Here is a 22,755-nt window from a genome sequence, read left to right on the forward strand (position 1 = left end):
CACATTAATTCACTGGCGTCTATTGCATTTGTCACAGTCCCCTCTAAAGATACAGATATGTAGTATCAAGGCATGATATTTACCTGGTACATACACTGAGCTCTCAAATTCTATTTCTCCCAAACAGGAGCAACTTAAAACATATTCCTGAATTTGTTTTGCATTTAAATGAACTTGGACTGGATGCAGACATAGTGTCACAGCTTAGAGTGAAAGGCCAACATGGCAGCATTGCCCCTGGATGCATTTTACCGAAGTGGCATCCAGAGAAGTCGGTCTTCGGGTTAGCCCCAGTCACCTATGCTGTAGCGCTGCTTTGGCCCAGGATGTTTGTGGTGTTTTCCAGATGTACAGGAACACCTTACACGGCTGCTATTGTTCGAAGGGCACGTGACAAGGGTGTGTGTGTGTGTGTGTGTGTGCGCGCGCTCTGGCAGTGGCTGGGCTGAGGCAGGCAGGGACAGGAGGAAGAGACGGGGGGCACTTTCAAGCTTATGCTGGCCAGAGGGGGTGCATTTTAAGTTGCTGCTAATGCAGAGCTTTGCAGCTGCTAAGCTGAGGAATGTTCTATGTCTTTAAGAGGCTGGGCGGGGTGACAGGTGTTTGGAAACCCAGGGACTTGGCAGAGGGACTGCTTACTGTCACTGCCCGAGGATGTGTGAGCCCAGCACACTTGCCATCCAGAGCGCAATGCTCTGGTCCTCCCTGTTGCATGTACCCACCACGGTATCACAGTGTGTATCTCGCCCCCCATCTGACTCAGAAAGGTCGTGGGACCCTCTGGCCAAGGCGACCCTCTGCACTGTCTCCCACCTGTCGCTGTGCAGAAGGGAAGCTTGGCCCCATGCAGCTGCTCAGAGTCTGCTGGCTTGGCCCAGGATGCCTGTGGCCCATTGTTCTGTGTGGATTGGGCCCATTTCCCCACCTGTAGCTGGCACTCCAAGGAAGGGGACCCTGTCATAGATTTCTTTCCTAAAAATAGCAGGACATAGGTACTCAGAAAATGTCTTCAGCCCTAGTGGCCTTTCTTTGTGCCATGTGTGTCCAGAAGAGGTTGTGGGAGAAGTTTGTTTGCATTATTCCACGTTATGGAATGCTAGGTGGCCGGAGAAGGGACACAGATGCCGTAGGCGAGCCAGGCGCGTCCTCAGTGCATTATTATTCTGACAAAGGGCAAGAGAGGGAAGTAGTAAAATCCCCTCTCGGTGAAGAGACAAGGATAACTTCATGGGTCGCTATTTTTGCACAGCAGGAGCTGGGCAGGACGCATGCCCAGCCTGCCAGCGTGGGCGCTGGGGAAGGCTAGGGAATCACCTCCAATGAGTCTCCTTACTGTTGCAACAGGAAAACACTAAGATTCAAAGCTGGTGAGCACAGGCCCAAGAGAACACGTGTGGGGATTTGCTGTCTTCGAAAGCCCCTTTCCCCTCACACTTCGTCCTAGTTTTGAAACTTTGCATGTTTAAAAAAAGTGAGTTTTGTTTTGAAGTCCCAGACCTGGAGAATAAAGATGCAGAAGCAAGGGCGTGCGCTGGTTCCTGTTTCCTCGGCTGACAAGAGGGTGAGCTGAGCTGGGAGGTGGCGGCCAGAGCCCCGGTGTGGTGTGCGGTGTGCGGTGGGTTGGAGAGAAGCAGCGGGGTACAAACCAGGATGTGGCTGGCTGCAGAGTGTGGCTTCCGGTCCCAGAGCAGAGCAGAGCAGAGCTCACAGGGGGTGGGGGCTTGCAGCGCGCCTGAGCGCCCCATTGCAGAGCTTCCTTCCAGGACTGTGCCGAGGAGCGGGTGGCAGCAGGAGCCCTGAGCCCTGCACCCTGCACAGGAAGCCAGCAACAGTCCAGGCAGCTGCCCTGGGCTGGCCCGGGCTGCCCTCTGGGGCACAGTCCCTCTGCCCTTTGGATCTGCTCCCCACACCCAAGCCCGTCCACAGGCCTTCTGGCCCTGTCCAGTTCCAGAGGGAGGTTTTTTTTTTTGAGACAGGGTCTCACTGTGCATTTCAGGCTGGCCTTGAGCGCACTTTGTAGCCCAGCCTGGACTCAGACTTGCAGAGATTCTTCTGCCTCAGCCTGCGGGGTATTGGGATTGCAGGCACACGCCCAGTGAGCCCTGACTCACCCCTGCTCGTGGCCTCCTTGGCTCCCACCTCTGTGGAAGGGGCTCCAGCCGGCACGCAGAGCCGCCATGATAGGGCCCTGTGTGCTTCTCGGCCTTCTCCAAGCCGCTCCTGCTCCACCCCAGCAAAATGTCCTCCGCTCTCGTCTCTGTGACTTCCACTCACCCTGTCACATCCTGTAAATCCTTTCTGAACCACAGGATCTACTTCAAAGGCTGTGTCCTTCAGGGGGACGCAGGAGACCACCGTCCCTCGGTGTACCATAGATTTTGCCTGGCACCTCCGCCGTGGACACTTGTACACCTCCTATCACCTCCTGGTAACTTATTGGTTTGTTTTTGAGTCAAGGTCTCGCTATGTGGTTGAAGCTGGCCATTCCCATGTAGCCCCGGCTGGCCTCAAGCTCATCACAATTCTCTTGCCTCAGCCTCCTGAGCGCCAAGATTACAGGCGAGTCCCACGACACGCAACCCACTCGGTACATTTCTTATGCTTAATAAATCTTTGTTGGATTCCATTGAATGTGGTTATTGGGGATGTACAAGACTAATTTTGAGAAAACAGATCTTTTGTCGCTTGCTGCACTGGTAGAGCAATAAAAGGCGACATGGGTGTGTTGCTGTCTCTGCAGGAGGCCCCAGGAGGACTGTCCTTTGGGTCAGATTTCCTATTTCATATTATCAGACATTTCTCCGCCTCCCGGGCTCCTTTCTCTCCCTGCCGAGGTCATTTCCTCCTCACATCAGTCCTGGATGCCCTGGCGCGCTCTGGGGACTGAAGACGCCTTGCGGGCGCCTCCGGCAGCCTCGCTTGCCCCATGCTCCCATGCTGTAGAGGCCAGTCAGGTCCCGGGCAGCTCACAGCCACCAGCGGACAGCAGTTGGGACAGCCACAGTGAGGAGGCGACTCAGTTTTGTGCCTGTGCCTGTCCCTGTCCCCTTCGTAGGCATGGCATGTGGGATTCAAAGACAAAGCCACAGGAAGGACAGGGCTGAGGAGATGGGAAGAGCAGCTGTGTAAAAAGTGGCTTCCGGTGCAGCGCAGGTTCCAGCAGAGGTCAGGGAAACTCACTGTGGTGTCTGCTTGAATCACGAACTCCTTAATGTGCCTGAACTCACCCGCGGTCCTCAGATACAGTCATCCAGCCTCTTCACAATAGCCGGAAACTGGCAATGAGTATCTCATATCGGGACAGGTTGGTCTTGTCCTCCACCCCGCCCTGGTACTAGAGCTTAAACCAGGGGACCCTAAGTTGCTCACTAGCTGGCATGCAGGCCTTAAACTTATGATCTTCCTGCCTCAGCCTCCTGAGTGGCTGGAATTACAGGCATGCACTATCATGTCAAGCTGGTTATTCTCAAAGGACATTTGAATTGCTTTTAATTCTTCCAGTTTCTGAAAAAAACATGTTCAAAGTTTGTGACTGACGCAACCAGAGGGTTGTACTGTAGTAACAGGTCAACTTCTGACATATTTTTCATGCATGCTTTGGATTATTGTCCTTTTTATAATAAAAGATATGTACATTAGATATTGATGAGAAGTCATGTTTTACAGTAGCTAAAAGCTACTTTCTGTATTTGAAGAGACAAAGAAGTTATACTAAATACACCTCCAAGCATGAAAGGTGACTTCCGGCCATTGATTTTTTTTTCCCCTGCTAGCAATATTAAAATGGCTTATATAGATCAACATTACTAAATCCCTTCTTGTAGTTGAAGCCACACAATTGAGCGTGCCGTAAGGTGCAGTTGTGAAAGAAGGCAGTGAACCAGAAGACAGGAAACAAAGCCTCCGGGCAACTTTGCAAAATGAGAAGGATACAGCGTGTTTCACTGAACTCGTGCTGATTTAGGAACTCTGCATGAATCAGCCTCCTGCGCCCGCCCGCCGCGCCCTGCTTACGTTAGCTCTCTTTGCACTCTGCCTGCTTAGCACCAGGTAGTGAATTTCGCTGAGGTCTAGATTTGAAACCGACAGAGGGAAGGGAGGCCAGCGGCGTTGGCCGGACTCGGAGGAGGAAGGCGGGCTCCACCAAGGCGCCGGCCTCGCGCGCTTTGCTGCGCTGCTTGGGGGGGGGGGCTGGCTTCGAAAGGTTAATGGCTCACATTCAGCGATCAAGTGACGGCAAGGTGAGTCGGCGCGGGATCCCACCCGCAGAGCGTCCATGCAGAAGGAGCCCAGCGGTGGCAGCCGGGGCGCCCCCGCCTCCCCGGGGCGGCAGTGTCCCGAGGCAGGCAGGTGGCCAGGAGCCCGGGGACACGTGGAGGCACTCGGCCCGGCCTGTGGCAGCGCCTGCGGTTCCCTCCGAGGCCGGACGACTGCTCCCTGCCCGACCCCAGCCCTCCCCGCCCGCGTGGGCGCCGGGGCCAGAGAGGAGGCTCTCGGTCAGGTTAGGCTCCTTCTGCGGACGGCCTCCCTCCCGCAGGCTCGCCGCGCTGCCTCCTCCCGGTCTCCTCCGGAGGGGCCGCGGCCTCATCGGCGGAGCTCAGCGCCTGCGTCTGCACCTTTGTGAGAGCACCAGCACGCTCACCCACTGCACGAGGCTGCTCTCCTTGCTGTCGGACTTTTGGTGACTTTTGTCTTTTTGTCAGCTGTTTTGTCGAGTCAGGATATCCGGAAGCATGTGCACGCGCATGCGGTGTCCCTGCGGAGGAGCGCGCTCTGCGGATCCCACAGCCTTATCTGGCTCGGGCAAGGAGCAGAGCGTGACCCCCCAGGGAGCTGCAGAGGCAGGATTGTTAATCAGGCACGTTACATCCTGTGATAAGCGTGGCACTCGAGAAAAAGTACAGAACGGGCAATCCGGGAAACAGAGTTCCAGTCTCAGTTTTGCTGTGAACAGACAAAGCAGTTGACATCCTCACAGTGTCAGGGACGGATTTATTTCCTTTGTGACCACCATGAGACGGGGAAAGAAAGGGATAGTCACACATGTTTGGGACACTTTTTTGTTTCTTCGTTTTTGTTGTTGGTTTTTTTTTTTTGTTTGTTTTTGTACTGAGCATTGAACTCAGGCCCTTGCACTTACTAGGCAGGCGTTTAAGCTGCTGAGCTATCTCCTAGGCAGCATGCTCGTTTTTATCAGTCCCCATGTGCAGTATGTGACGTTCATCTTCCTCGCGGCGAGCTGGTGCACAACACCACACGTCTCAATTTCTTTTCCTTCCCGCACTTCCCCCAGCCACCTCCCCCTCTTAGGAAAGACCTTTCTCCCTGTTGCTTGCTCTTTATTTATACGTGGGTTTTCTCCTACAAGTTGAAGCACACAGTGTGTAAATGCGCCTAAGTTATTTCGCCTACTGTCGCAGTCCGAGGTGTGTCCTTTTTCCTGCAGGAGACTCTAGCTCGACCTTCCCTGAGGCAGATCAGTGCTGCCAGGTGCGTGAAGGCATCTGGACTAGCAGATCGCAGTCCTACGTTCCAGCAGCGAGCACCAGCAGGTGACACACTTTGGGCAGCCCGGGGGAGATGATGTGTCATGTCACGGAGTTGTTATGTGGTTTCCCAACTGGACTTCGGAGTGCAGAGAAGGTGCGGAAGCTGCCCAGGGTCACAGCGCTGAGGCAGGCTCCGTGTGCTCTTCAGTCCCCTTCCTGTAGCGTTCTGTCAGCGTGGTGGGCCCTTCTCCTTTACAGGGGTGCTATAGATCATACTCCCAATATGGCTTTTTTTGCTCTGTAATTTTTGGGGGTACTGGGGATCGAACGCAGGACCTTGCGCTTGCCACACAGGCCCTTATGCCGTCAAGCTAACTCCTCGGCCTTTGCTCTGCAATTTTAAAGGAAGTCTTTAAAGATCCTTCGTTATCATCTTAGTAGGATGGATGTAAACGCTCTCATCCGTGAAGGCTGAGCTGTGGCCTCAGCAACAGCAGTCGCTGTTTCCTGAGTGCACTGCCCACAGGCCCTCTAGTACCTGGGTTGGTCCTTGCGAAATGACTGTCATGGCCCCATGCTGTAGATGAGGAAATTGTGACGGAGCTGGATCCCAGGTCAGTCCGATGTTTGAGCTTGGCTCTCCCGACAGGGAGGGCGGGGCGCAGGCCAGAATACCTCGCTGCCTCTGGGGTTTCCATGACGCCGATCCCACAGTTGCATTACTTGTTTTTTGGCTCATGTCCTGTGAGTAACTGCAGTAGCTGACGTGCTGGGTGTCCCCTGAGAGCAGAGAAACAGCACCAGCTCAGAGGGCAGGCTGTGTGGGCCCCAAACTGGGTCTTCGTCGTGGGTCCCCACTTAACCGCTGCATTGCTTTCATCGGGAGAGGGGCAGGTGAGAAGTGAACCTCTGCATTTTCTGACTGAGCACTTCCTGATTTACCTCATGTTTAGGGACAGCGTCACTCAGAAGCTACCTAGTGGTCTTACCAGTCCTTCGAATTCTTTGCGTGGTGCTTCAGGGAAGCAGGCCTTAATTTTATGATCATCGTTATCTTTCTGTGATGGAGCGAACTTCTCTCTCTGTGAAGAGTGCTTGCTCTCTGTCCGGCAAGCACATAGCCAGACCTACAGGAGTACAGCCACCAAGCTTTGTCCACTAAATCTAGTGACGCAGAGAAATTTTTATTATCCTTTTGCAAAAATGCAAACAGTGCCTCACATAAAAACCAGTTGTTGCCTAATGAAGTGTTTGAGCTTGTTCATACAAGCTGCTGGCTTTGTGTGGCTGGGTGACTGCTGAGTCAGCAATTGGCTGCTAAGAACTTCTTGCTCTAGTGACACTGCATGCAGAGCTAGCAAGCGTGGACACTGGAGGAGCCGCAGCTCCCTTCCCTTTGGCTATCGATAGCTTCCCAGCGTCCACTCCGATTAGAATGCAAGATATTTTCCTTCAGCTTTGGAGAGTTTACCTGCCCAGTGTGATCAGAAAACGGTAAGCCACATACCAGGAATTTGGAGTGCGCCCTCTGGATGGATGCTTCCTGTGCTGCCTGCCACTGGGTGTTCTTGACCTCACGGCAGCCTCTGTCTCTGCTCCTCTCACACAGCCTGTTTGCTAGGAAGGAACACACAGCTCTGACAGAGGGTCCACTGTGTTGGACAGTGGTGTTAGCAGAAACCAAAGCAGGTGCCGGCTGTGGTGGAGCGAGCCTGTAATCCCAGCACTTGGGAGGCTGAGGCAGGAGGATTGCTGCAAGTTCGAGGCCAGCTTGAGCTATGTAGTGAGAGCCTGCCCCCAAAACAAAAAAAAACTGAATTAAATTGCTGGTTTTGGTGGGGATTTGTGGGGAATGGTGGTGGGAAGGTGGTCTCACTTCAGGCTGGAATGGGCCTCTAACCTAGCCGGGCTTTCTCTGTAGAACCCTTGCTGGGCTTCATTTTTAAATTGGTAGCCTGTCTGACACCTCCAGTAGAGTATTTTTAGTGGAATTGAGGGAATAATGGATCATGTTTCATAAATGATGAAAAGTGATACTTCATCACTTGGGGTTTAATTAGCTTTCCTAAACCCCTGGGCTCTCAGGGCCCTAGGAATGTCATTTTTCATTTTTATTTTTTAGGCATGGACATGGTGTATTTTATTTTTATTAGGGACTGTCCTGGGAACTTCAGGGTTTGTCTTGATGAGATGAAAATCCTTATTTAGGCACCCAGCCTGAGTCCTTCTCCCAGGTAACAGTTACCCTCTTGCACCCCCTAGTGGAGCTCAACGTCTGCATCGAAGTCAAAGCGTGAAGTTATGGCTCACATCTGTGTATGTGACTTAATGTCTCTGCTTTGGAAATCAAGCATTTTTCTGGTTTGTTTGGGGAGGGAAAATAAAAAAGAGAACTGTTGCGCGGGGAGGGTTATGGGTAGCCAGTGGCTTTCTGTGGCTCAGATTTCATCTGCAGGGCTGGCGAATCAGCTGTGGGACTTACTGAGGGTCTAATTCCAGGCACCTTCCTGGTGGCCACGTGTGGCCAAGCCTAGTGACACAGGATGGCTTTCTATACCTTGGGAAGGCTGTGAGGGGCTGGCGTTGGCGAAGGGCCAGGCAGGGCAAGGCCCGCTGAGGGAATCCCGTGTGCACCACAAGTATTCGGAGCAGGCATCCCCAGCTGCCCTCTATACCGTCCGGAGCCTGTGCCGACGTCCGCTGCTCCCGAGCTGCTGAGTGTGCAGAAGTCCCTGGCTGGCAATGCTCCCAGGCCCTGAGCACCTGCAGCTGGCAGGGCTGCTACCTTTCTCCTAGTTTTGAGCCGAGTTGTGATTTTTCTTCCTGAGCTTTGTGGTTTGTGCCATGAGAGGCGTCCCATATTGAATGGGCTCATGCTAAAGTGTGAGGAGGGGCAGATGCCCACAGTCACATGAGCACCACGGCCCGTGCGTTGGCATCCTGTTCTCTCCTGCACACACAAACATACCATGACCTTTAGCCCATAAGTTAGGTGCCACGAGAGATTAGCAAGGGCTGATGAGAAGATACGATAATTATAATACACGCCATTAGGACAGTCGACCTGATGCTGAGAGAGCACTCCATGACTTTTGGGCAGGTAGTGTAGACACTGTGGTACACCAGACAGAAGGACCGTTCACATCCCTGCTGGGTGGAGGGGGACAGCCCAGGGCTCTGTGGCGCTCGTACAATTCACAGGACCTCACGCTTGCCAGGCAGGCCAGGCGCTGTGCCGCGGAGCTAAACCTCTGGCCCTTTGGGCTGTAGCTGAGTGGCACTCACTGACACCTGACCCAGGACCTGGCACCCCGAGCCACAGGACTCTTGGGGGAGGCTCTGCTTCCAAGCCTCATCAAGGTCAAGGCAAAGCCACCAGTGGTTGCCAAATTCGTGGTCCTTGGGACCCGAGAGCGAGACTGTCATAAGCAGATGCCCCCTTCTCCAGATCGTTCACAAGCTCACGTCAGCAGCTGCACTGATCTCCCCAAAGGCCGAGGAGCGAGGTGCCAGAGCACTGCGGGGCATCTCTTCCCACATAGTTATTTTCAGGTTAAGTGCTTTCCTGGGGAGAAAGTAAAGCAGCAGGATTCAAATCCCAATGTCAGGGGACTGTCAAAGTGCCCTGTGGTATGTTTATTGGGGAGTGTAGAGAAAAAGAAAAAAGAAACACCTAGAATATCAACAAAAATAAGCTACTTGCTCAAAAATCATGGTAACTTGGTTGAAGAATTGAATCGAGGCACCACACACCTTCATCCTCCAGAGTGTGCAGCTGTGAAATTGTGTGGCGCACAGTGCCACGGCACACCGTGGTGGAGACCACCATGTGGTGGCCACAGGGCCCACTGGCCTGGAGCCACCCCTCCTGTGGGAAGTGGGGTCTGCATATGACACTGCACGGCGCTGTGTGCGCCTGCCCAAGCGTGGGTCTGTGGTGTCCAGCGTGTGCACGGCGTGGGCACAGCAGGAGCTGTGTAGCAGGTCTGATTCCCACCAGTGGGTGCTGGGAACGCTGTGCCTCTGGCAGGACAGGGCACGGGTGGCCAGGAGCACCCACTGGACTCCCTCCCTGTCCGGGGGGCTGGTTCCACTCTGTGCGATCCCCTGGGAGCATCCAGCTTTTTGGGTCAGGCCTGGGGACCCAACAGGCTCGACAGGTGGCATCTGCGTTCCTCACGTGCAGCCCCTGTGCCCCCTGGCTGTGATGATGCCCAGGGCAGGGTGGGTGTGTGCCTCAGCGGCTCCCTGTTCAGCCACCAGCTGAGCGCGAAACCCTGCCGGGCCCTGTCTAGGGGTCACCCAAACACTGTTGGTGTTTGTTGCTTTTCTCTTTAGGTTCAAAGGTCAAGAGTACACGCACATGCATGCTGGCCAAGAATTAGGAGCACAAGCAGGACTCTGCTGGGGGTCATCGCAGGACACAGAAGCATCTCCTTGTCTTTGTTCTTTTTTTCAATTTTTATCTGTTAGCTCGTTTTCGGTACATGAGGATCACACTCCTTGTGTAGACTGTGCATCCATAAGCCTGTTCAGATCTTCCTAGAGCCTTCTTTACAGCACAGTGGTGCTCCTTGGTGGGTAAATGCCAAACTTTGCTCATGTATCCATCTGCTGGTGGGCTGAGAGGCTGCCTCCAAGATTTAGGTATTATGAGTAGGCCTGCTACAAGCATGCGTGCATATGGGTCGCTGTAGTAAGATGCCTTTCACTCTTTCAGGAAGAGCCCTAGAAGGGAGGCAGCTGGGTCCAATGGAATTCCTAGTTTTAGTGTGCTCAGGACTCTGAGTACCGAGTTCCACCAGCAGTGCAGAGGCGTTAGGTCTCCTCATCTCTGGGCAGGGCCATCAAGTAAGACTTGGCTAGGAGAAACCTTGGGTTCTTTCCAGGATATCTCTTTCGCTTTGTGTTGCGGTTGGAGAAAGGGTCCCTGCACTGGCAAAGTGGAGGGAGCAGAGCATCTTGGGAACAAAGCAGAGAGTCCATCTAGCCACTGACTGGAAGCTTCTGTGAAGGGAAGGCCACAGACAAAGTCCTGGAAGGTGGGAACAGACACTCGAGATTTCTGCAGGGACGCTTGCAGTGTCTGAGTGCTCCCCACACGAGGAATGAGCCCCTTCAAAGGAGAGAGGCCCTGGGAGGGTGGAGGGGTCAGGAGATGGTTTATAAGGGGGATATAAGGGGGACAAGGACCCAGCAAGTGGGATGAGGTTGCCTGCTGGTGTGATGACCCACCCTGGGCCGGGCCTGCGCCTTGCCCCTGACAGAAGTAGGTGGTGGCCAGTCGAAGATCCAGACCCTGAGCCCTGGGCATTCTGGGTGACTTACGATGAGACAAATGGGCCTACTAGACTAACATGTTTCCAAAAGCTGCCAGTGCATTCATGTATGTGTAAGTGTGTGTGCAATTTGATTTTGAAGCTTGGGGGAAAATAGTCAGATAGCCCATATTGGGGGCTGAACATTCCTTCATACAAATGCTCATGAACTGTGGACAGTTGCTGCTTGCGGAAAGTTTTCCCACGTATTAGCTCACTTGATCCCAATAACATTCCCACTACGGGCACTTACGGGATTGCTGTGGGGAATGGGCCCAGTGCCTTGGGCAGCGGGGGTGCTGGCCGGAAAGGGGCGCCTTGCTGAGGTGGGTGAGCCCGGCACCACTCCCACCTCCTCTTTTCTACTTTTGCTCCATACTCGTCACCGGGCTGATGCCAGCCCCTCTCTGCACACCCACACCTCCGCTTCCTGTGTCTGAACGCCTTTCCTTTCCAACCTGCGAAGGCATTTGGTCACCACTTCTTCCTTGCACTGTCCCGGATACATCTCTGCCCACCTTCCAGCCTGCTGGGCCGGCTCCTGCTACTGAGGCCCCCTGACTTGCTGTTCCTACTATCGTGCCCTAGAGTCTCCTTTGCTATCTTGGGTTCAGTGAGCGCTCACAGTCCGTTTACTCCTGAGCCCACATCTTCCCATGTGAACGAGACCAGCAGCCGACGTAATCACATTTGGAGCAGCGCAGGTTGGTGAAAGCTGGGGGAAGCATTTTGGAAAGATTTCAAGGCTTTCCAAAACACGGCCAAAGAGTCACCTGGGGGCCAAGCATGGCCATTAATACCCGCTGGCGATGGAGCTCTTTAAGGCCACTAAGAAACAGGTGCGGCAGTGCGCACTTGTGATCCCAGCTACTCGGATGCTGAGGCTGGGGGGGTCAGAGATCCAAGGCCAGTCTGGGTGACGTAGCAAGATCCTGTCTCAAAAGGAACTTTTAGAAAAAGACCCAAACTCTAGCTTGGTGGGAGAGTGCTTGCCAAACAAGGGTGAGGTCTGGGTCCAGGTTCCAGCCCTGGGTCAGGGTTGGGAAGGATGGGACCTTTGACTCTTCAATCTGCCCTGACAAAAGACCAGAGTCTGTTGGTATGAGTGACAGACATTTATTTTCCCAGAGCACCATCGGGCTGGTCTTGGGTGAAGCCCGGGGCCTGGCTTGTGGTGGGCCACCTCCTCTGAGTCCACCAGGACAGGTCCTCTCCGTGCCCCCTGAGAGTGAGTGCTTCTAGGGCACTGGGTTCCCAGACTGGGGCTGCACCTTTGACCTCACTTGACTTTGTCTATGTCCTCAAAGGCTGTCTCAAATAGGATCACTTTAGGGACATGATTTAGCTATTAATTTGGGGGCACGAATCCAGCCATAATGGGGTAGCTGTACAAAGGACATTTGCTCATTTCAGTGATGGGGATTAGAGGGCTGGCCATGGACAGTGTTGAGCAGCCCATGTTCGAGTGGCTATCGCCTCACTGGCTGGTTGTCTCCCTGTGTGCATCTCCCCCGTGGGTACCACATGTGGGCCAGTCTGCCACCGCACAGCCTCGCTGTCAGCCTATGGATGCAGTCACACGCGTTACTACCATGCTCAATGTCCCTTCTTTGTGTTTGCAGCCACCACTGGTCCAGGCCATCTTTAGTGGCGATCCCGAGGAGATCCGGGTGCTTATCCACAAAACGGAAGATGTGAACGCACTGGTAAGGGGAGTGCGGCTGTGGGCCTTAGCCGCTGTGCCTGAGGCCAAGGTCTCCCCCTCGCTGCCCTCAACCCCTTAGTAAATCCTGGAAGCGCCGCACACTTCCAAGAGCAGTGTTTCTAAGTCTGCAGTAAAGTAGGGAGGGTGGCTAGACGGGGAATCGGTGTAGTGAAGCACACTTACGGGAGGAATAGCAACCACCTTGTCGCGTAGCGGTAGATAGGCCTCTCTAGCCATGCCTTTGAATAAGAAGCAGTGGCCTGACGTGGCTGCGTCGATGGCTGTATTGTAAGAACAGTGGTGTGCAGAATTGATATTTTGAGCTGTCTGCCACACTATAGTGGGGCCCGAGCCAGCCTGTGACTTCTGCCGGGCAGCAGTGGTCCTGGGACTGCGGGCATGACATGGCTTGTTGTGGGCACTTGCCACAGAAGCGGGTGCCAGGTCTCCTTAGAAGCCCATGAGCCTGGGGGCAGTGTTGTCTTCTCCCAGGGGATGACAGCCCTGCAGTCAGGCTTGGCACTTTGGCCTTTGTCACCTGGCTGCAACTGGCATGGTTATTTTTTATTTTTATTTATTTATTATTATTATTATTTTATTATTAGTGTATTTTTAGGGAAGGGTCTACAGGGTGTTCAGGGTCTCCCTACTAGATTGGACTCATAGTGATCTGCCACCATGTCCAGTCTCCATCACTGTCACAGTGCGTGGTTATTTTTTAAATGGTTAAAAAAAGAAAAAAAAAAAAAAGATGAGAGAAGAACTATTGTGACACATGAAAATAGTAAGCGATTCAAATGCCAGTACCCATAAGTACAGGCTTGCTGGCCCGCAGCTGTGCTGACCACGTAGCGCCTGCAGCCGGCTTGGGACCCCGGCTGCCCCACCGAGAGGCCACGGTGACAGGGACGGCCGACGGCCCTCATGGTGGCATGCGTCTCCTCTTGGCCTTTGCGGGCAGGTTTGCCGGTTCTGCCCTTGGGGACGGTAAGCCCCACGGGTGCTGGGCAGGCAGCCTGGCCCGGGTGTTGTATCCTGTGACAGCGATTCATGGAATGTTAGTCTCTGACACCCCTCCCCCAAGGTTAAGAACTGCTGCAAGTGGAAGCTCTGCACCCACACACACGCACACACACACCAGCCAGCATAAGGAAGGGGGTGGTCTGTAGCTGCCTTCCTGATAGCTTCCTACGGTGGGCTCAGAAGCTGCTCGGTGCAGCCGGATTATTCGCATGCTCCATCCACAGGAGAGGGATTCTCTGTCCAGCGCACGCAGAGCTTGGCAGAGGCCTCAGGAAGTGCCACACATGCCTTCACCTGGAGCAGTGTCCCAGGCGGCTGGCCCCGCCCTACTCAGGAGCCAGGTTCCCTCCTGGGGTGGCAGGGCAGGTGCCCTGGCTTCCTGGCGAGGCATTGGGAAGCTTTTCCCAGCTGGCACCACGGACAATATTTTGGGCCACTTTTGCGAGGGAAGCTCAGCTCAGAGGCAGGTGGGGATGGAGCTGAGACGCAGCAGGGCGTGTCCACGCCTGCAGGTGGCAGTGCCCTGTGCTTCCCAGGAGAGGCTGGCTTGCGCCCGCTGTCCATACTCCTGACACCTCAGTGTGGTGGGGGTGGGCCATGTCCGGACAAGCCTCAGGTTGCACCTTCCCCAGGACCGTGAGCAGTGGGGATGCTGTCCTACCGCACGCGAGGAAGAGCTGTCCTGGCCTCCAAATGGCCTTTGCTTTTTCGTGGGCACCAACCAGTGGCGCTGGAAGGCAGAGGCAAGGGAGCTGAACTTGGGAGGTAGCCTAGCTGCCGTGACTCGCGGAGCCACCTGTGCCCGCCGGACCCTTAACCCACGATGTCCAGCTTTCTGGGTAGCTGCTTGGAGGTGGGCCCCACCCAGGAGAGTGCTTCCGAGGCCACTGTAGGGGCCGCCCATGGTGCAGCCAGCCAGAGGGGAGAGCTGGGACAGACAGCGTAGATGACTTCCCACCAGTGTGGGCTGTGCGCCTGCACCCCAGAGCCTGGAGCTCGGAGAGGAGAGGCTGCTCCCCGCCAGCCTCCCGAGTCCAGGGAGAGTGCCGTGTCTCCCTTGGAGATGGTGTTTGTCTTATCCCCTCCTCGCCCTTTGCTTCCTTCTCTACCCCAGTTGGCCACCAAGTACAGTGTTTTGTGACTTGGAACGTGGGCCGAGCCCAGGGCCCTGTGCATGCTGAGCCTGTGGCCCACACCGAGCCACCTGTACCACCATAACTGCTTTCTTCTCCCCTGCAGCCTGGGTTTCCCCCTTCCCTTTTCTTCTGCCTCTCTGTGGGTTTTGCTGTCCCTGTGTTCCTTGGTGTACGTTGCTCCGAGGACTGATCCTGACCTGCAAAGCCGTCCTCCAGCTGGGCATCTCCATGTTCCCAGACTTGCTTGCTCACTAACAGTGTGCGTGAACTCTTGTCCACAAAACCTGGCCACGTAGCCTGCTGGGGTTTGTGGTTCCCCACTGAGCTTTCCTCTGCACTCTGATGGAGAAGTGTAGCCCGCCTGCCCCTCGTGTACCCTCCTGTCTTTCTTCTGCAGTCTTCTCCATACCTCCCCCACTGGCCAGAGGAACCCTCTCTGCTTTCGACTCTGGCTCTTCTTGCTTCCCAGTGGCTTTTGGCTGGTCTGCAGGTATCATGTGTGTCTTCAGTCTGAGAGGGAGGACAGGGTCTGACCACCGTGCCCTCGTGCTCAGTCTCCGTGCAGTGACACTGTTTTACTTCTCTGTGTGTGAAGGACTGCGGAGAGCCCTGTGGGGCCCGGGGGAGCTCTACCTCCCGGTGGGGTCTCCACGGCTGGAGTAGTCACTGGCCTGAAATGGCGGTGAGCAAAGTGCAATTTAAATTGAACCAGATGTCGCTGAGAACCAGAAAGAATTTAGAGGCCTCCATTCAATGAGCTTGAGGCGGCATCTGAGCTCCACACGGCATCTGAACTGCGAGTGTGACAATAGCAGGATGCAGACTCCGGGAGCCCAGCCCCGAGCTCAGAGAAGGCCTCTGTTATGTCCACACACTGTCCAGAGCATGGTCTGCCACGCCGCATGAAGCAGGGCAGGGACAGATCAGCACCAGCCCGTCGGAGATGGGCAGGCGCCGGGCCCGAGGACGGTGTGGCCGCAGAGCCTGGACGGGACGGGTGAGGTGTCCCGAGGTGGGTGAGCTGCCACCACTGGCCTGGCTGCAGCAGGCCACGAGTGACGGAGGGCAAGATTCCCAGCTGAGTGGTCACGAGCCGTAGCCAGCAGTGCTGTGTAAGGAGCAATGCCGTGACTGCGGGTGCCGAGCTCCCCAGACCTCGATCTGAATGAGGCCGGGGGCCTGTCCTCGTCCTGTGCCCTTGCGTGGCACTGCTGACTCCTGGCACTTTTCCCTCGAGTCTTGGAGATGAGAGCTCCTTCCGGGGCAGCGCTGCTGCGGAGCCCGAGTTGGCCCATATCGGGGGCTCCACTGGGCCCAGGCCTGGTGATGCTTGGTGGCTCCTCCCACTGTGAAAGTCAGCGGCTCGGACAGGTGGGCCCAAGGCTGCGGACCTGTGGAGTTTGTTTCTTTTGAAAAACCGTTCCTGGCAGAAGCACGCATGCTCATTATTCTAGTGCGGGGCTGCAACAGTGACTCCGCAGAGCGTACATGCCTACCGTGGTCCTGTGGTACCCTCTCGTACCCAGTGAGCTCCGTTCTATTGTCTCAATAGCTTGAAAAGTTTTTGCAGTTGAGCTGTTCCCAAGCTGATGACTGTACCCCATCTCCTTTGTGCCAAGCGGTAGTGCCGATGACAGGCTCTCGTGGCTCTTGACCCTGCGTGTGCGCCTTATTGTCAGCCCGCCCCAGTTCCAGGTCAGGAGGGGACATCTGTGGATATGCTGGGATGAATATGGGGTGGGAACTACGCTGCTGTCATCAAAGAGCTTGCAGTCACCAAGAGCAGGAGACCTTACTGCTGCGGGAATTAGTTGGCCCAAGAGTCAAGTAGGGGGAACAACCCTGACACTGTAGGAAGAGGGCGTTTTCTAAAGAAAGGAGGCAACAATCATAAGCTTGTAGTGTGAGGGTGTGTGTGTATGTGTGTGTGTGTGTGTGTGTGTGTGTGTGTGTGTGTATGTGTTGGGGTGTTGAAGTATTTCTTTCAAAAACGGAGTATGTTTTAAGAATCCGCCCACGAGGGCTCCTTCTAGCTGTATTCAAAGAGTGATCGGTCTGGCATTATCTCTGGGCCCTCCTCTGTCTGTCACGCTGGGTTCCCTCCAGCGTGAGAAATGCACTCTGCAGCTGAGGCTTCAGGGCTTTGATTTGCTTTTATTCTTTCCTTTAAGGGTTTCCACCCTGGGATGCAGACCTGAGGTGTTTGGCTGCAGTACGCATGGGTGTCCCTGGGGGAAGGCTGCTGCTGGCCAGATGCCAGCTCAGGGCCATAGACAGGAGCACCTGTCACCAGCATGTGCTATCACTCACTCTGTCAGGCCCAGGCAGGAAGGCAGGAGTGGCGTGGTCCCGCATTTCTAAGAGCAAATACAGGAAATCTCTAAACTGGTAAATGTTAGTTCCAAAAACAATTTTTTTTTTTTTTAAAAAAAGAAAACACTGTTAGGGCCAAAGAAAACAGCTCATGGGCTTGATCCAGCCGGGCCACTGTTGTCCTAGCCAAGGATGAGAAGAGGAGACACTGAGCAGGCGGTTTCAGCCTCACCAACACGTGGGGCCTCAGGAGCCTGGAGTGGGGGAGTCCCGAGGCATGTGTGTTCCCCAAGATCAGAAGGTCCCGTTCGCCATCCTGGGATGCTGCTCTGGCCCCAGCACAGGTGCCAGCTGCGCTGTCTGTGTCCTGCCCTCCATGGGCCTGGCTGGGGGCGGGGCTGTGGCCCACAGCTGTGACCTGTGTCCTGGAAGGAAGATTCAGACACTGCAGGTGGCTCCAGGCAGGCTTTGCAGCCGCCTAGGACTCACAGAGTAGGTCTGGCCACCGTCAGTCCTCAGGGTCTCCTTGGCAGCCGACGCCCCCAGCTCTGGGTGCAGGTATGGAGAGCAACCTCCCAGGGGGACAGATGTAACAGTGACATCTGGTCTGTAGCACCCTAAGGAGAGCTGGGGCACTGGGGCTCTGGGGTCATCCCAGGTACCAGAGCGCCGGGACGTGGGCACTGGTCTGCGATCCACCTTGAGACTTCACCGTAGCCCAGAGCCAAGTATCCGGCAGTGAAGAGGTGTCACAGGGCTGGGGAGGTAGCTCAGTGGCAGAGATAAGTGCAAAGTTCTGAGTTTGGCCCCTGGCATTGCAAAAAAAAAAAAAAAAAAAAAAAAAGCCATGGATTGAACCTTCCCAGCTGCAAGCCAACTCAGCCTCTTCCTCCTCATTAAGAAATGTACTTTGTAACCGGCCTAAGAGTAGGAACATCAAGGGTGTGACTCTGCATTAACTTTGGGAGGTGGATTAAGTGTGGACGAGAGAGGCGCATTATGTTTAGATGAAAGAACACACATATAAGGCACCAGTTGCTTGAAATTAATCTACAGACTCGTTGCCACTGAGCTGGTGCCAGCCGGTTGGGTTGGGGGACTTGGCAGAGTGATGTGAGACCTCAGAGGTACAAGCACTGGGCGCGGCGCTGGGCTGTCGCTCTGAGCTGCCTCCTGGGCTTCCAGTTGTTATTCTGAGACAGGGCCTCTCCCAGTCAGTAGGGTACCCAGCCTGGGTTCACACTTGGGGTCCTGCTGCTTCAGCCTCACCAAGCGCTGGAGCTAAAGCATGCGCCGCAACGCCCAGCTCTTGACGTTCTCCACGTACTATTAGTTGTCTTTTGCACCGATCATGTATTATGCTTATAAATGGCAAAAACAAGTAAACTGACGTAAAACGCACACACAAAAGCCAGCGAGCTAGCCTTCCAGGGGTTCGTGTTCAGCGTGTGGCTCTGGAAGGGACCTCATCGTTGTCTGCTGAGTGTAGATTGTCTTGCAGTGGCTAGACACTTGTCACCCGCTGTCACCAGCTCTGTGGCCGCCCCGTCTCTTGGCACATGGCCCGAGCCACCGTCTCTGTGGAGGTCGTGTCTTCGTGTCCGGCCTCCTGCTTGGGAAGGGGGTGTAGTGGTGGTCTGGGCCCCTCTTTGGCGGCACAGAGCGCAGTGGACGTGCGTGAGGTAGTGGAGGCTGGAGGGGGGGCATCAGTGTCTTGGAATTTCAGTGTCCAAGCTGCATCCCATTATCATCCGCAAGGATGAGACGGGTTTTGGTTTTGACCAGGGTGGAAATGAAATAGACGTCTCCAGACCCTTAATTGTCCGATTTATTTTTACAGTGAGAACATACCTTTATTTGTTTATTTAAGAGTAGGAATATTTATTGGCGAATAGGAGCAGGGAATGGGGACTAGGGCTAGCTTCTGAGACAGGAGGGGTCCCAAGCGGATTGTCTGAGAATATGCTTTCAATCAGAAGAAATTTTAGGTTTTGTGGAAAGGTGGCCACCCTTGTATTTTGGACCCGAATAGGGCAAAGATAACCACGTACCCAGATTATTCCTAAAGATTATGACTGGCCAGGGGTGGTGGCACACCCCTGTGATTCTAGCATGTAGGAGGCTGAGGCAGGAGGATCACTGCAAGTCTGAGGCCACTTTGGGCTACATGATGAGTTCAAGGTCAGCCCAAACTGCACAGTGAGACTCTGTCTCAAAAAGACAACAACAACAACAAAAAAAAAATTAAAAGGTGTAAGGCATAGCTATTGCATGTGGTTTGCCCAAGGGCCCCCTGCTTCAGCAAAAATGAGGAAATATGGCAGCAGGGGATCCTCCTGGTGTAGGTCTATGGGTGTGTTATTGGTATTAGGGGATTGTGACTCTGGCTCTTAAAGAAGTTTTAACACCAGACCTCTGCCATTTAGCCAGCTAGGCACCTACGGGCAAGCCTCTGCCTGGGCGCTCGCAGCACTGTAGGGACAGTCCAGCATGCCCGGGGTCTGGGGCAGTGGCCAGGGTCACTCCGGCGCCAGGGCACTTCCTCCTGGCCTCTTGTCCCCTTCTGGATCCTCTTGGCCTTCCTGTCCCCGCCAGTGCTGGAGCCAAGTCCTTCCCAGCCCAGCCCCTGTCCTGCCTGTGATCGGGCCAGCAGGATGCCCCGGCCGGTGAGCAGGAGAGCACGGGGCTGTGGTCAGGCCTGGTCCTGGACAGGGCACAGCGCTCAGCTTCCGTATGACTGCGCCCAGGGAGATGGGTGACAGCCACACATCAGGTAGGATCAGAATTGGTGAATTGGACCGAAAATGACGAAAAGAGCAAAATAGCAGTTTTTCTACAAATAATTTATTTTTCTAGAACTTAATAGTTTTGTGTAAAATAGAAGTTTATTTCCTCTGTACAGCAGTCCAGAATTGGGCTGGCCGGAACTAGGGTGACATTCCCCGGTGTCGTGACCCAGCCTCCACTTCCTTTGCTGCTGCTGTCTCCAGTGGCTTCCCATCGAGGCCCACAGTGGCCATTTGCACTCCAGCTGTCATGTCCAAATTCAAGTAAGTAGCAGGGGGCAAGGCAGATGAAAGATGTACTCCCTTTCTCCAAGGAGACGGCCACTAAGGACAACTGCTTATATATTGTCTAGAACCCTCTCCCGTAGTTGCATACTAAGCAGAAAATCAGAGTTTCTCTTAGGAAAGAAAAAAGTGCTGAGGCAAGCTAGCAGTATCCATGGTGGGACGCACCCCTGATGGACAGCTTTACATGAGCAGAAGTTGCTCCAAGTACAGAAGTCACTTATGTCATGCGATCGCCAGTGTGCATTCATTCATTCATTCAGGAAGTATTAAACACCTCTTTTAGACACCCACTGGCACTGGTGCCTGGACACTGCTTATCTGCTCGGGCAGTCACTTTGTGTGATCTCCAAAGATCTGAAGAAACCACGTATCTGAACTTTTCCCTCTTTGCCAGGCCTGTGAGAAGGGATCATGGCTGAGGCACCGCATCCCTTTCTTTGGGGGAAGGACCACGAAGGGTAACATGGTGGCGTGAGATGACCGGCCGCTCTCACGCTCCCTGGGCCTGCCCTCCGGCTTGGAGTCCTGGCAGCTGCCAACACGCTCTGTGTGGGGTCACTTTGTGTCTACACTTGGCTTGCCTGCGTGCCTGCTGCACAGGCTGGATGGGCTTCTGCCTCCTGACCTGTCCCTTTCATCTAGGGACGCCTATGTGCAGACAGCTGGGTGTTTTATTTGAGAAGCAGAGGTTGCATGGATTGACAGACAGATGGGTCCATGGTGGGTGGATGGGTAGGTAATGCACTAGTGTATCAGCTGGCTTTCGGGTCAGAGAGACAGGATAATGTGACACCCACAGAGGGGAGGAGGAGAGGCCTATTTGGGCTTGTGTTTCAGGGCATAGTCAGCTGCTCCAGGGCAGGACCATCATGGCAGAAGGGTGTCAGGGAGCACAGCTGCTCAATTCATGGTGGCCAGGGTGAGAGCACAGGGAGGGGGAGGGAAGGAGGGCACAGGGAGAGGGAGGGAGGGAGTACAGGGAGGGGGAGGGAGGGAGGGAGGGAGTGAGCACAGGGAGGGGGAGGGAGGGCACACAGGGAGGGGGAGGGAGGGGGAACAGGGAGGGGGAGGGAGGGAGGGAGGGAGGGAAGGAGAGAGGGAGAGAGAAAGAGAGCCCAGAGGTACACCCCAGCGGCCTGGCTACCCTGAGCCCCTCCTGCTAGCAGCATCTGCACTGGGAGCCTGTGGGTTAACCCACTGTGCAGGATGGTGCCCGTGTCCAGTCAGGAGTGTCAGTCCAGTCAATGATGAGATCAGATGGCACAGGTAGATGAGTGGCTCTGGACTGATGAGTGGATGGCTGGCTGGCTGGCTGGCTGGCTGGCTGGATAAACAGATAGACAGACAGACAGACAGACAGACAGGAATGTAAGAAGATAAGCAAAATATGCAGACAAATAAACACACACACACACACACACACACACACACACACACACACACACACGCCAGGTCCCTTACTGGCTGATTTTGAGTGCATCCCAAAATGTTCAAGGTCCCTAATAAAATGGAATCTGTACCTCAGGCTCCAGACCCCCCTTTGAAGGGACCTGGGAATGTCTGTCTTCTACCTCCTAGTCTTTCAGCAGTTGATGGAAGTGGGCTTTTTAGTCTTAATCTTTTGTTATTATACAACTTCAAATGTTCATAAAACAATGTTGAGCCTACCCTTGGAACTAAATAAATAGTAACACCTTGCCACATTTACTTCCAAAAAGCTATGTAAAACTTGTGGAGGTAGAGGTCTTCTCTCAAGCAAGCCTACCTTTATTACCTGTCACACATGTCTGTGTAAACGGCCCCTGAAGCCTCTTCCACCACCTGACCTACACAGGGACTCGGCTTGATGTCTGTCACCCTGCACTGTATGCCTGTGGGCCTTGAATGGGCTGGGGACATGTGACAGGGTTAGTCCCCTCCAGGCCTCCTGACCCATCACTTACTTTCTGCCTGTCTCCTCTCCATCCTTGTTTTCCTGTACTCTTTTTTTTTAATTTAATTGAATGTAGGGTCTCACTGCACAGTTCAGATTTGTAGTGACCTGCCCGTATCAACCTCCCCAGTGCTGAGATTACAGGCATGTGCCACCGTGTTTGGTTTTGTGGTGGGCATGGTGCACTCGGGGCTCTGGAGCCAGCACGGCATGTGGCACTAGGGATTGCGCTCGGGTCCTCGCACTTGCCAGGCAGGCACTTGGATCACTGAGCTATCTCCCCAGCCATGTATGCTGGTTTTATCTGCTTGTGTGCAGGCTGTCAGCTATCTCTTGAGCCCTGAACAGTCATTAGTGAGAATATCTTTAAAGGTAGACAAATATCTTTAAATATCTCCAAAGGTCGACCAATGCTCTTCTGTTGTGCTTTCCTGAGAGGTGAAGCTGCTTGCCTCATCTAACTAACTGCCACTTCAGCCCTGCTCACTGAGATATGCAGAGCTGGCTCTATGGAAACACGGTGCATTAACTGGTTAACAGCGTGTGATCAAGTCCTGCCAAGATGCCAATCGTCTCATTGCAGCACGAGGGTCAGAATTGTCCCCTTTGCTGATGGCTGGAATGGGGACTTCAGCAGGAACCTGTGAGATTCCAGGGCTGAACATGAGATTACATCTCAGCTGAGGTCCTGAGACTTAAGAAGAATTATAATTTCTGGCCAGTAAGGCCCCAGCCTTGCGCGCCACGCTGTCTACTGTATTACT

At 54.3% G+C, this 22,755-nt stretch overlaps 1 protein-coding gene across 1 annotated transcript in view; it reads left to right on the plus strand.

Annotated features, from left to right (window-relative positions):
- The window catches only part of Ankrd44 (ankyrin repeat domain 44), a 269,913-nt gene that overhangs the window by 79,436 nt on the left and 167,722 nt on the right, over nt 1–22,755 (plus strand). The window contains exon 2 of the mRNA XM_023712328.1: nt 12,430–12,513. Coding sequence (XP_023568096.1) covers nt 12,430–12,513 — 84 coding nt within the window. The remainder of the gene's footprint in view (nt 1–12,429; nt 12,514–22,755) is intronic.

This window comes from Octodon degus, unplaced genomic scaffold, assembly GCF_000260255.1.
Source record: "Octodon degus isolate 3935 unplaced genomic scaffold, OctDeg1.0 scaffold00025, whole genome shotgun sequence".
NCBI classification, from domain to species: domain Eukaryota; kingdom Metazoa; phylum Chordata; class Mammalia; order Rodentia; family Octodontidae; genus Octodon; species Octodon degus.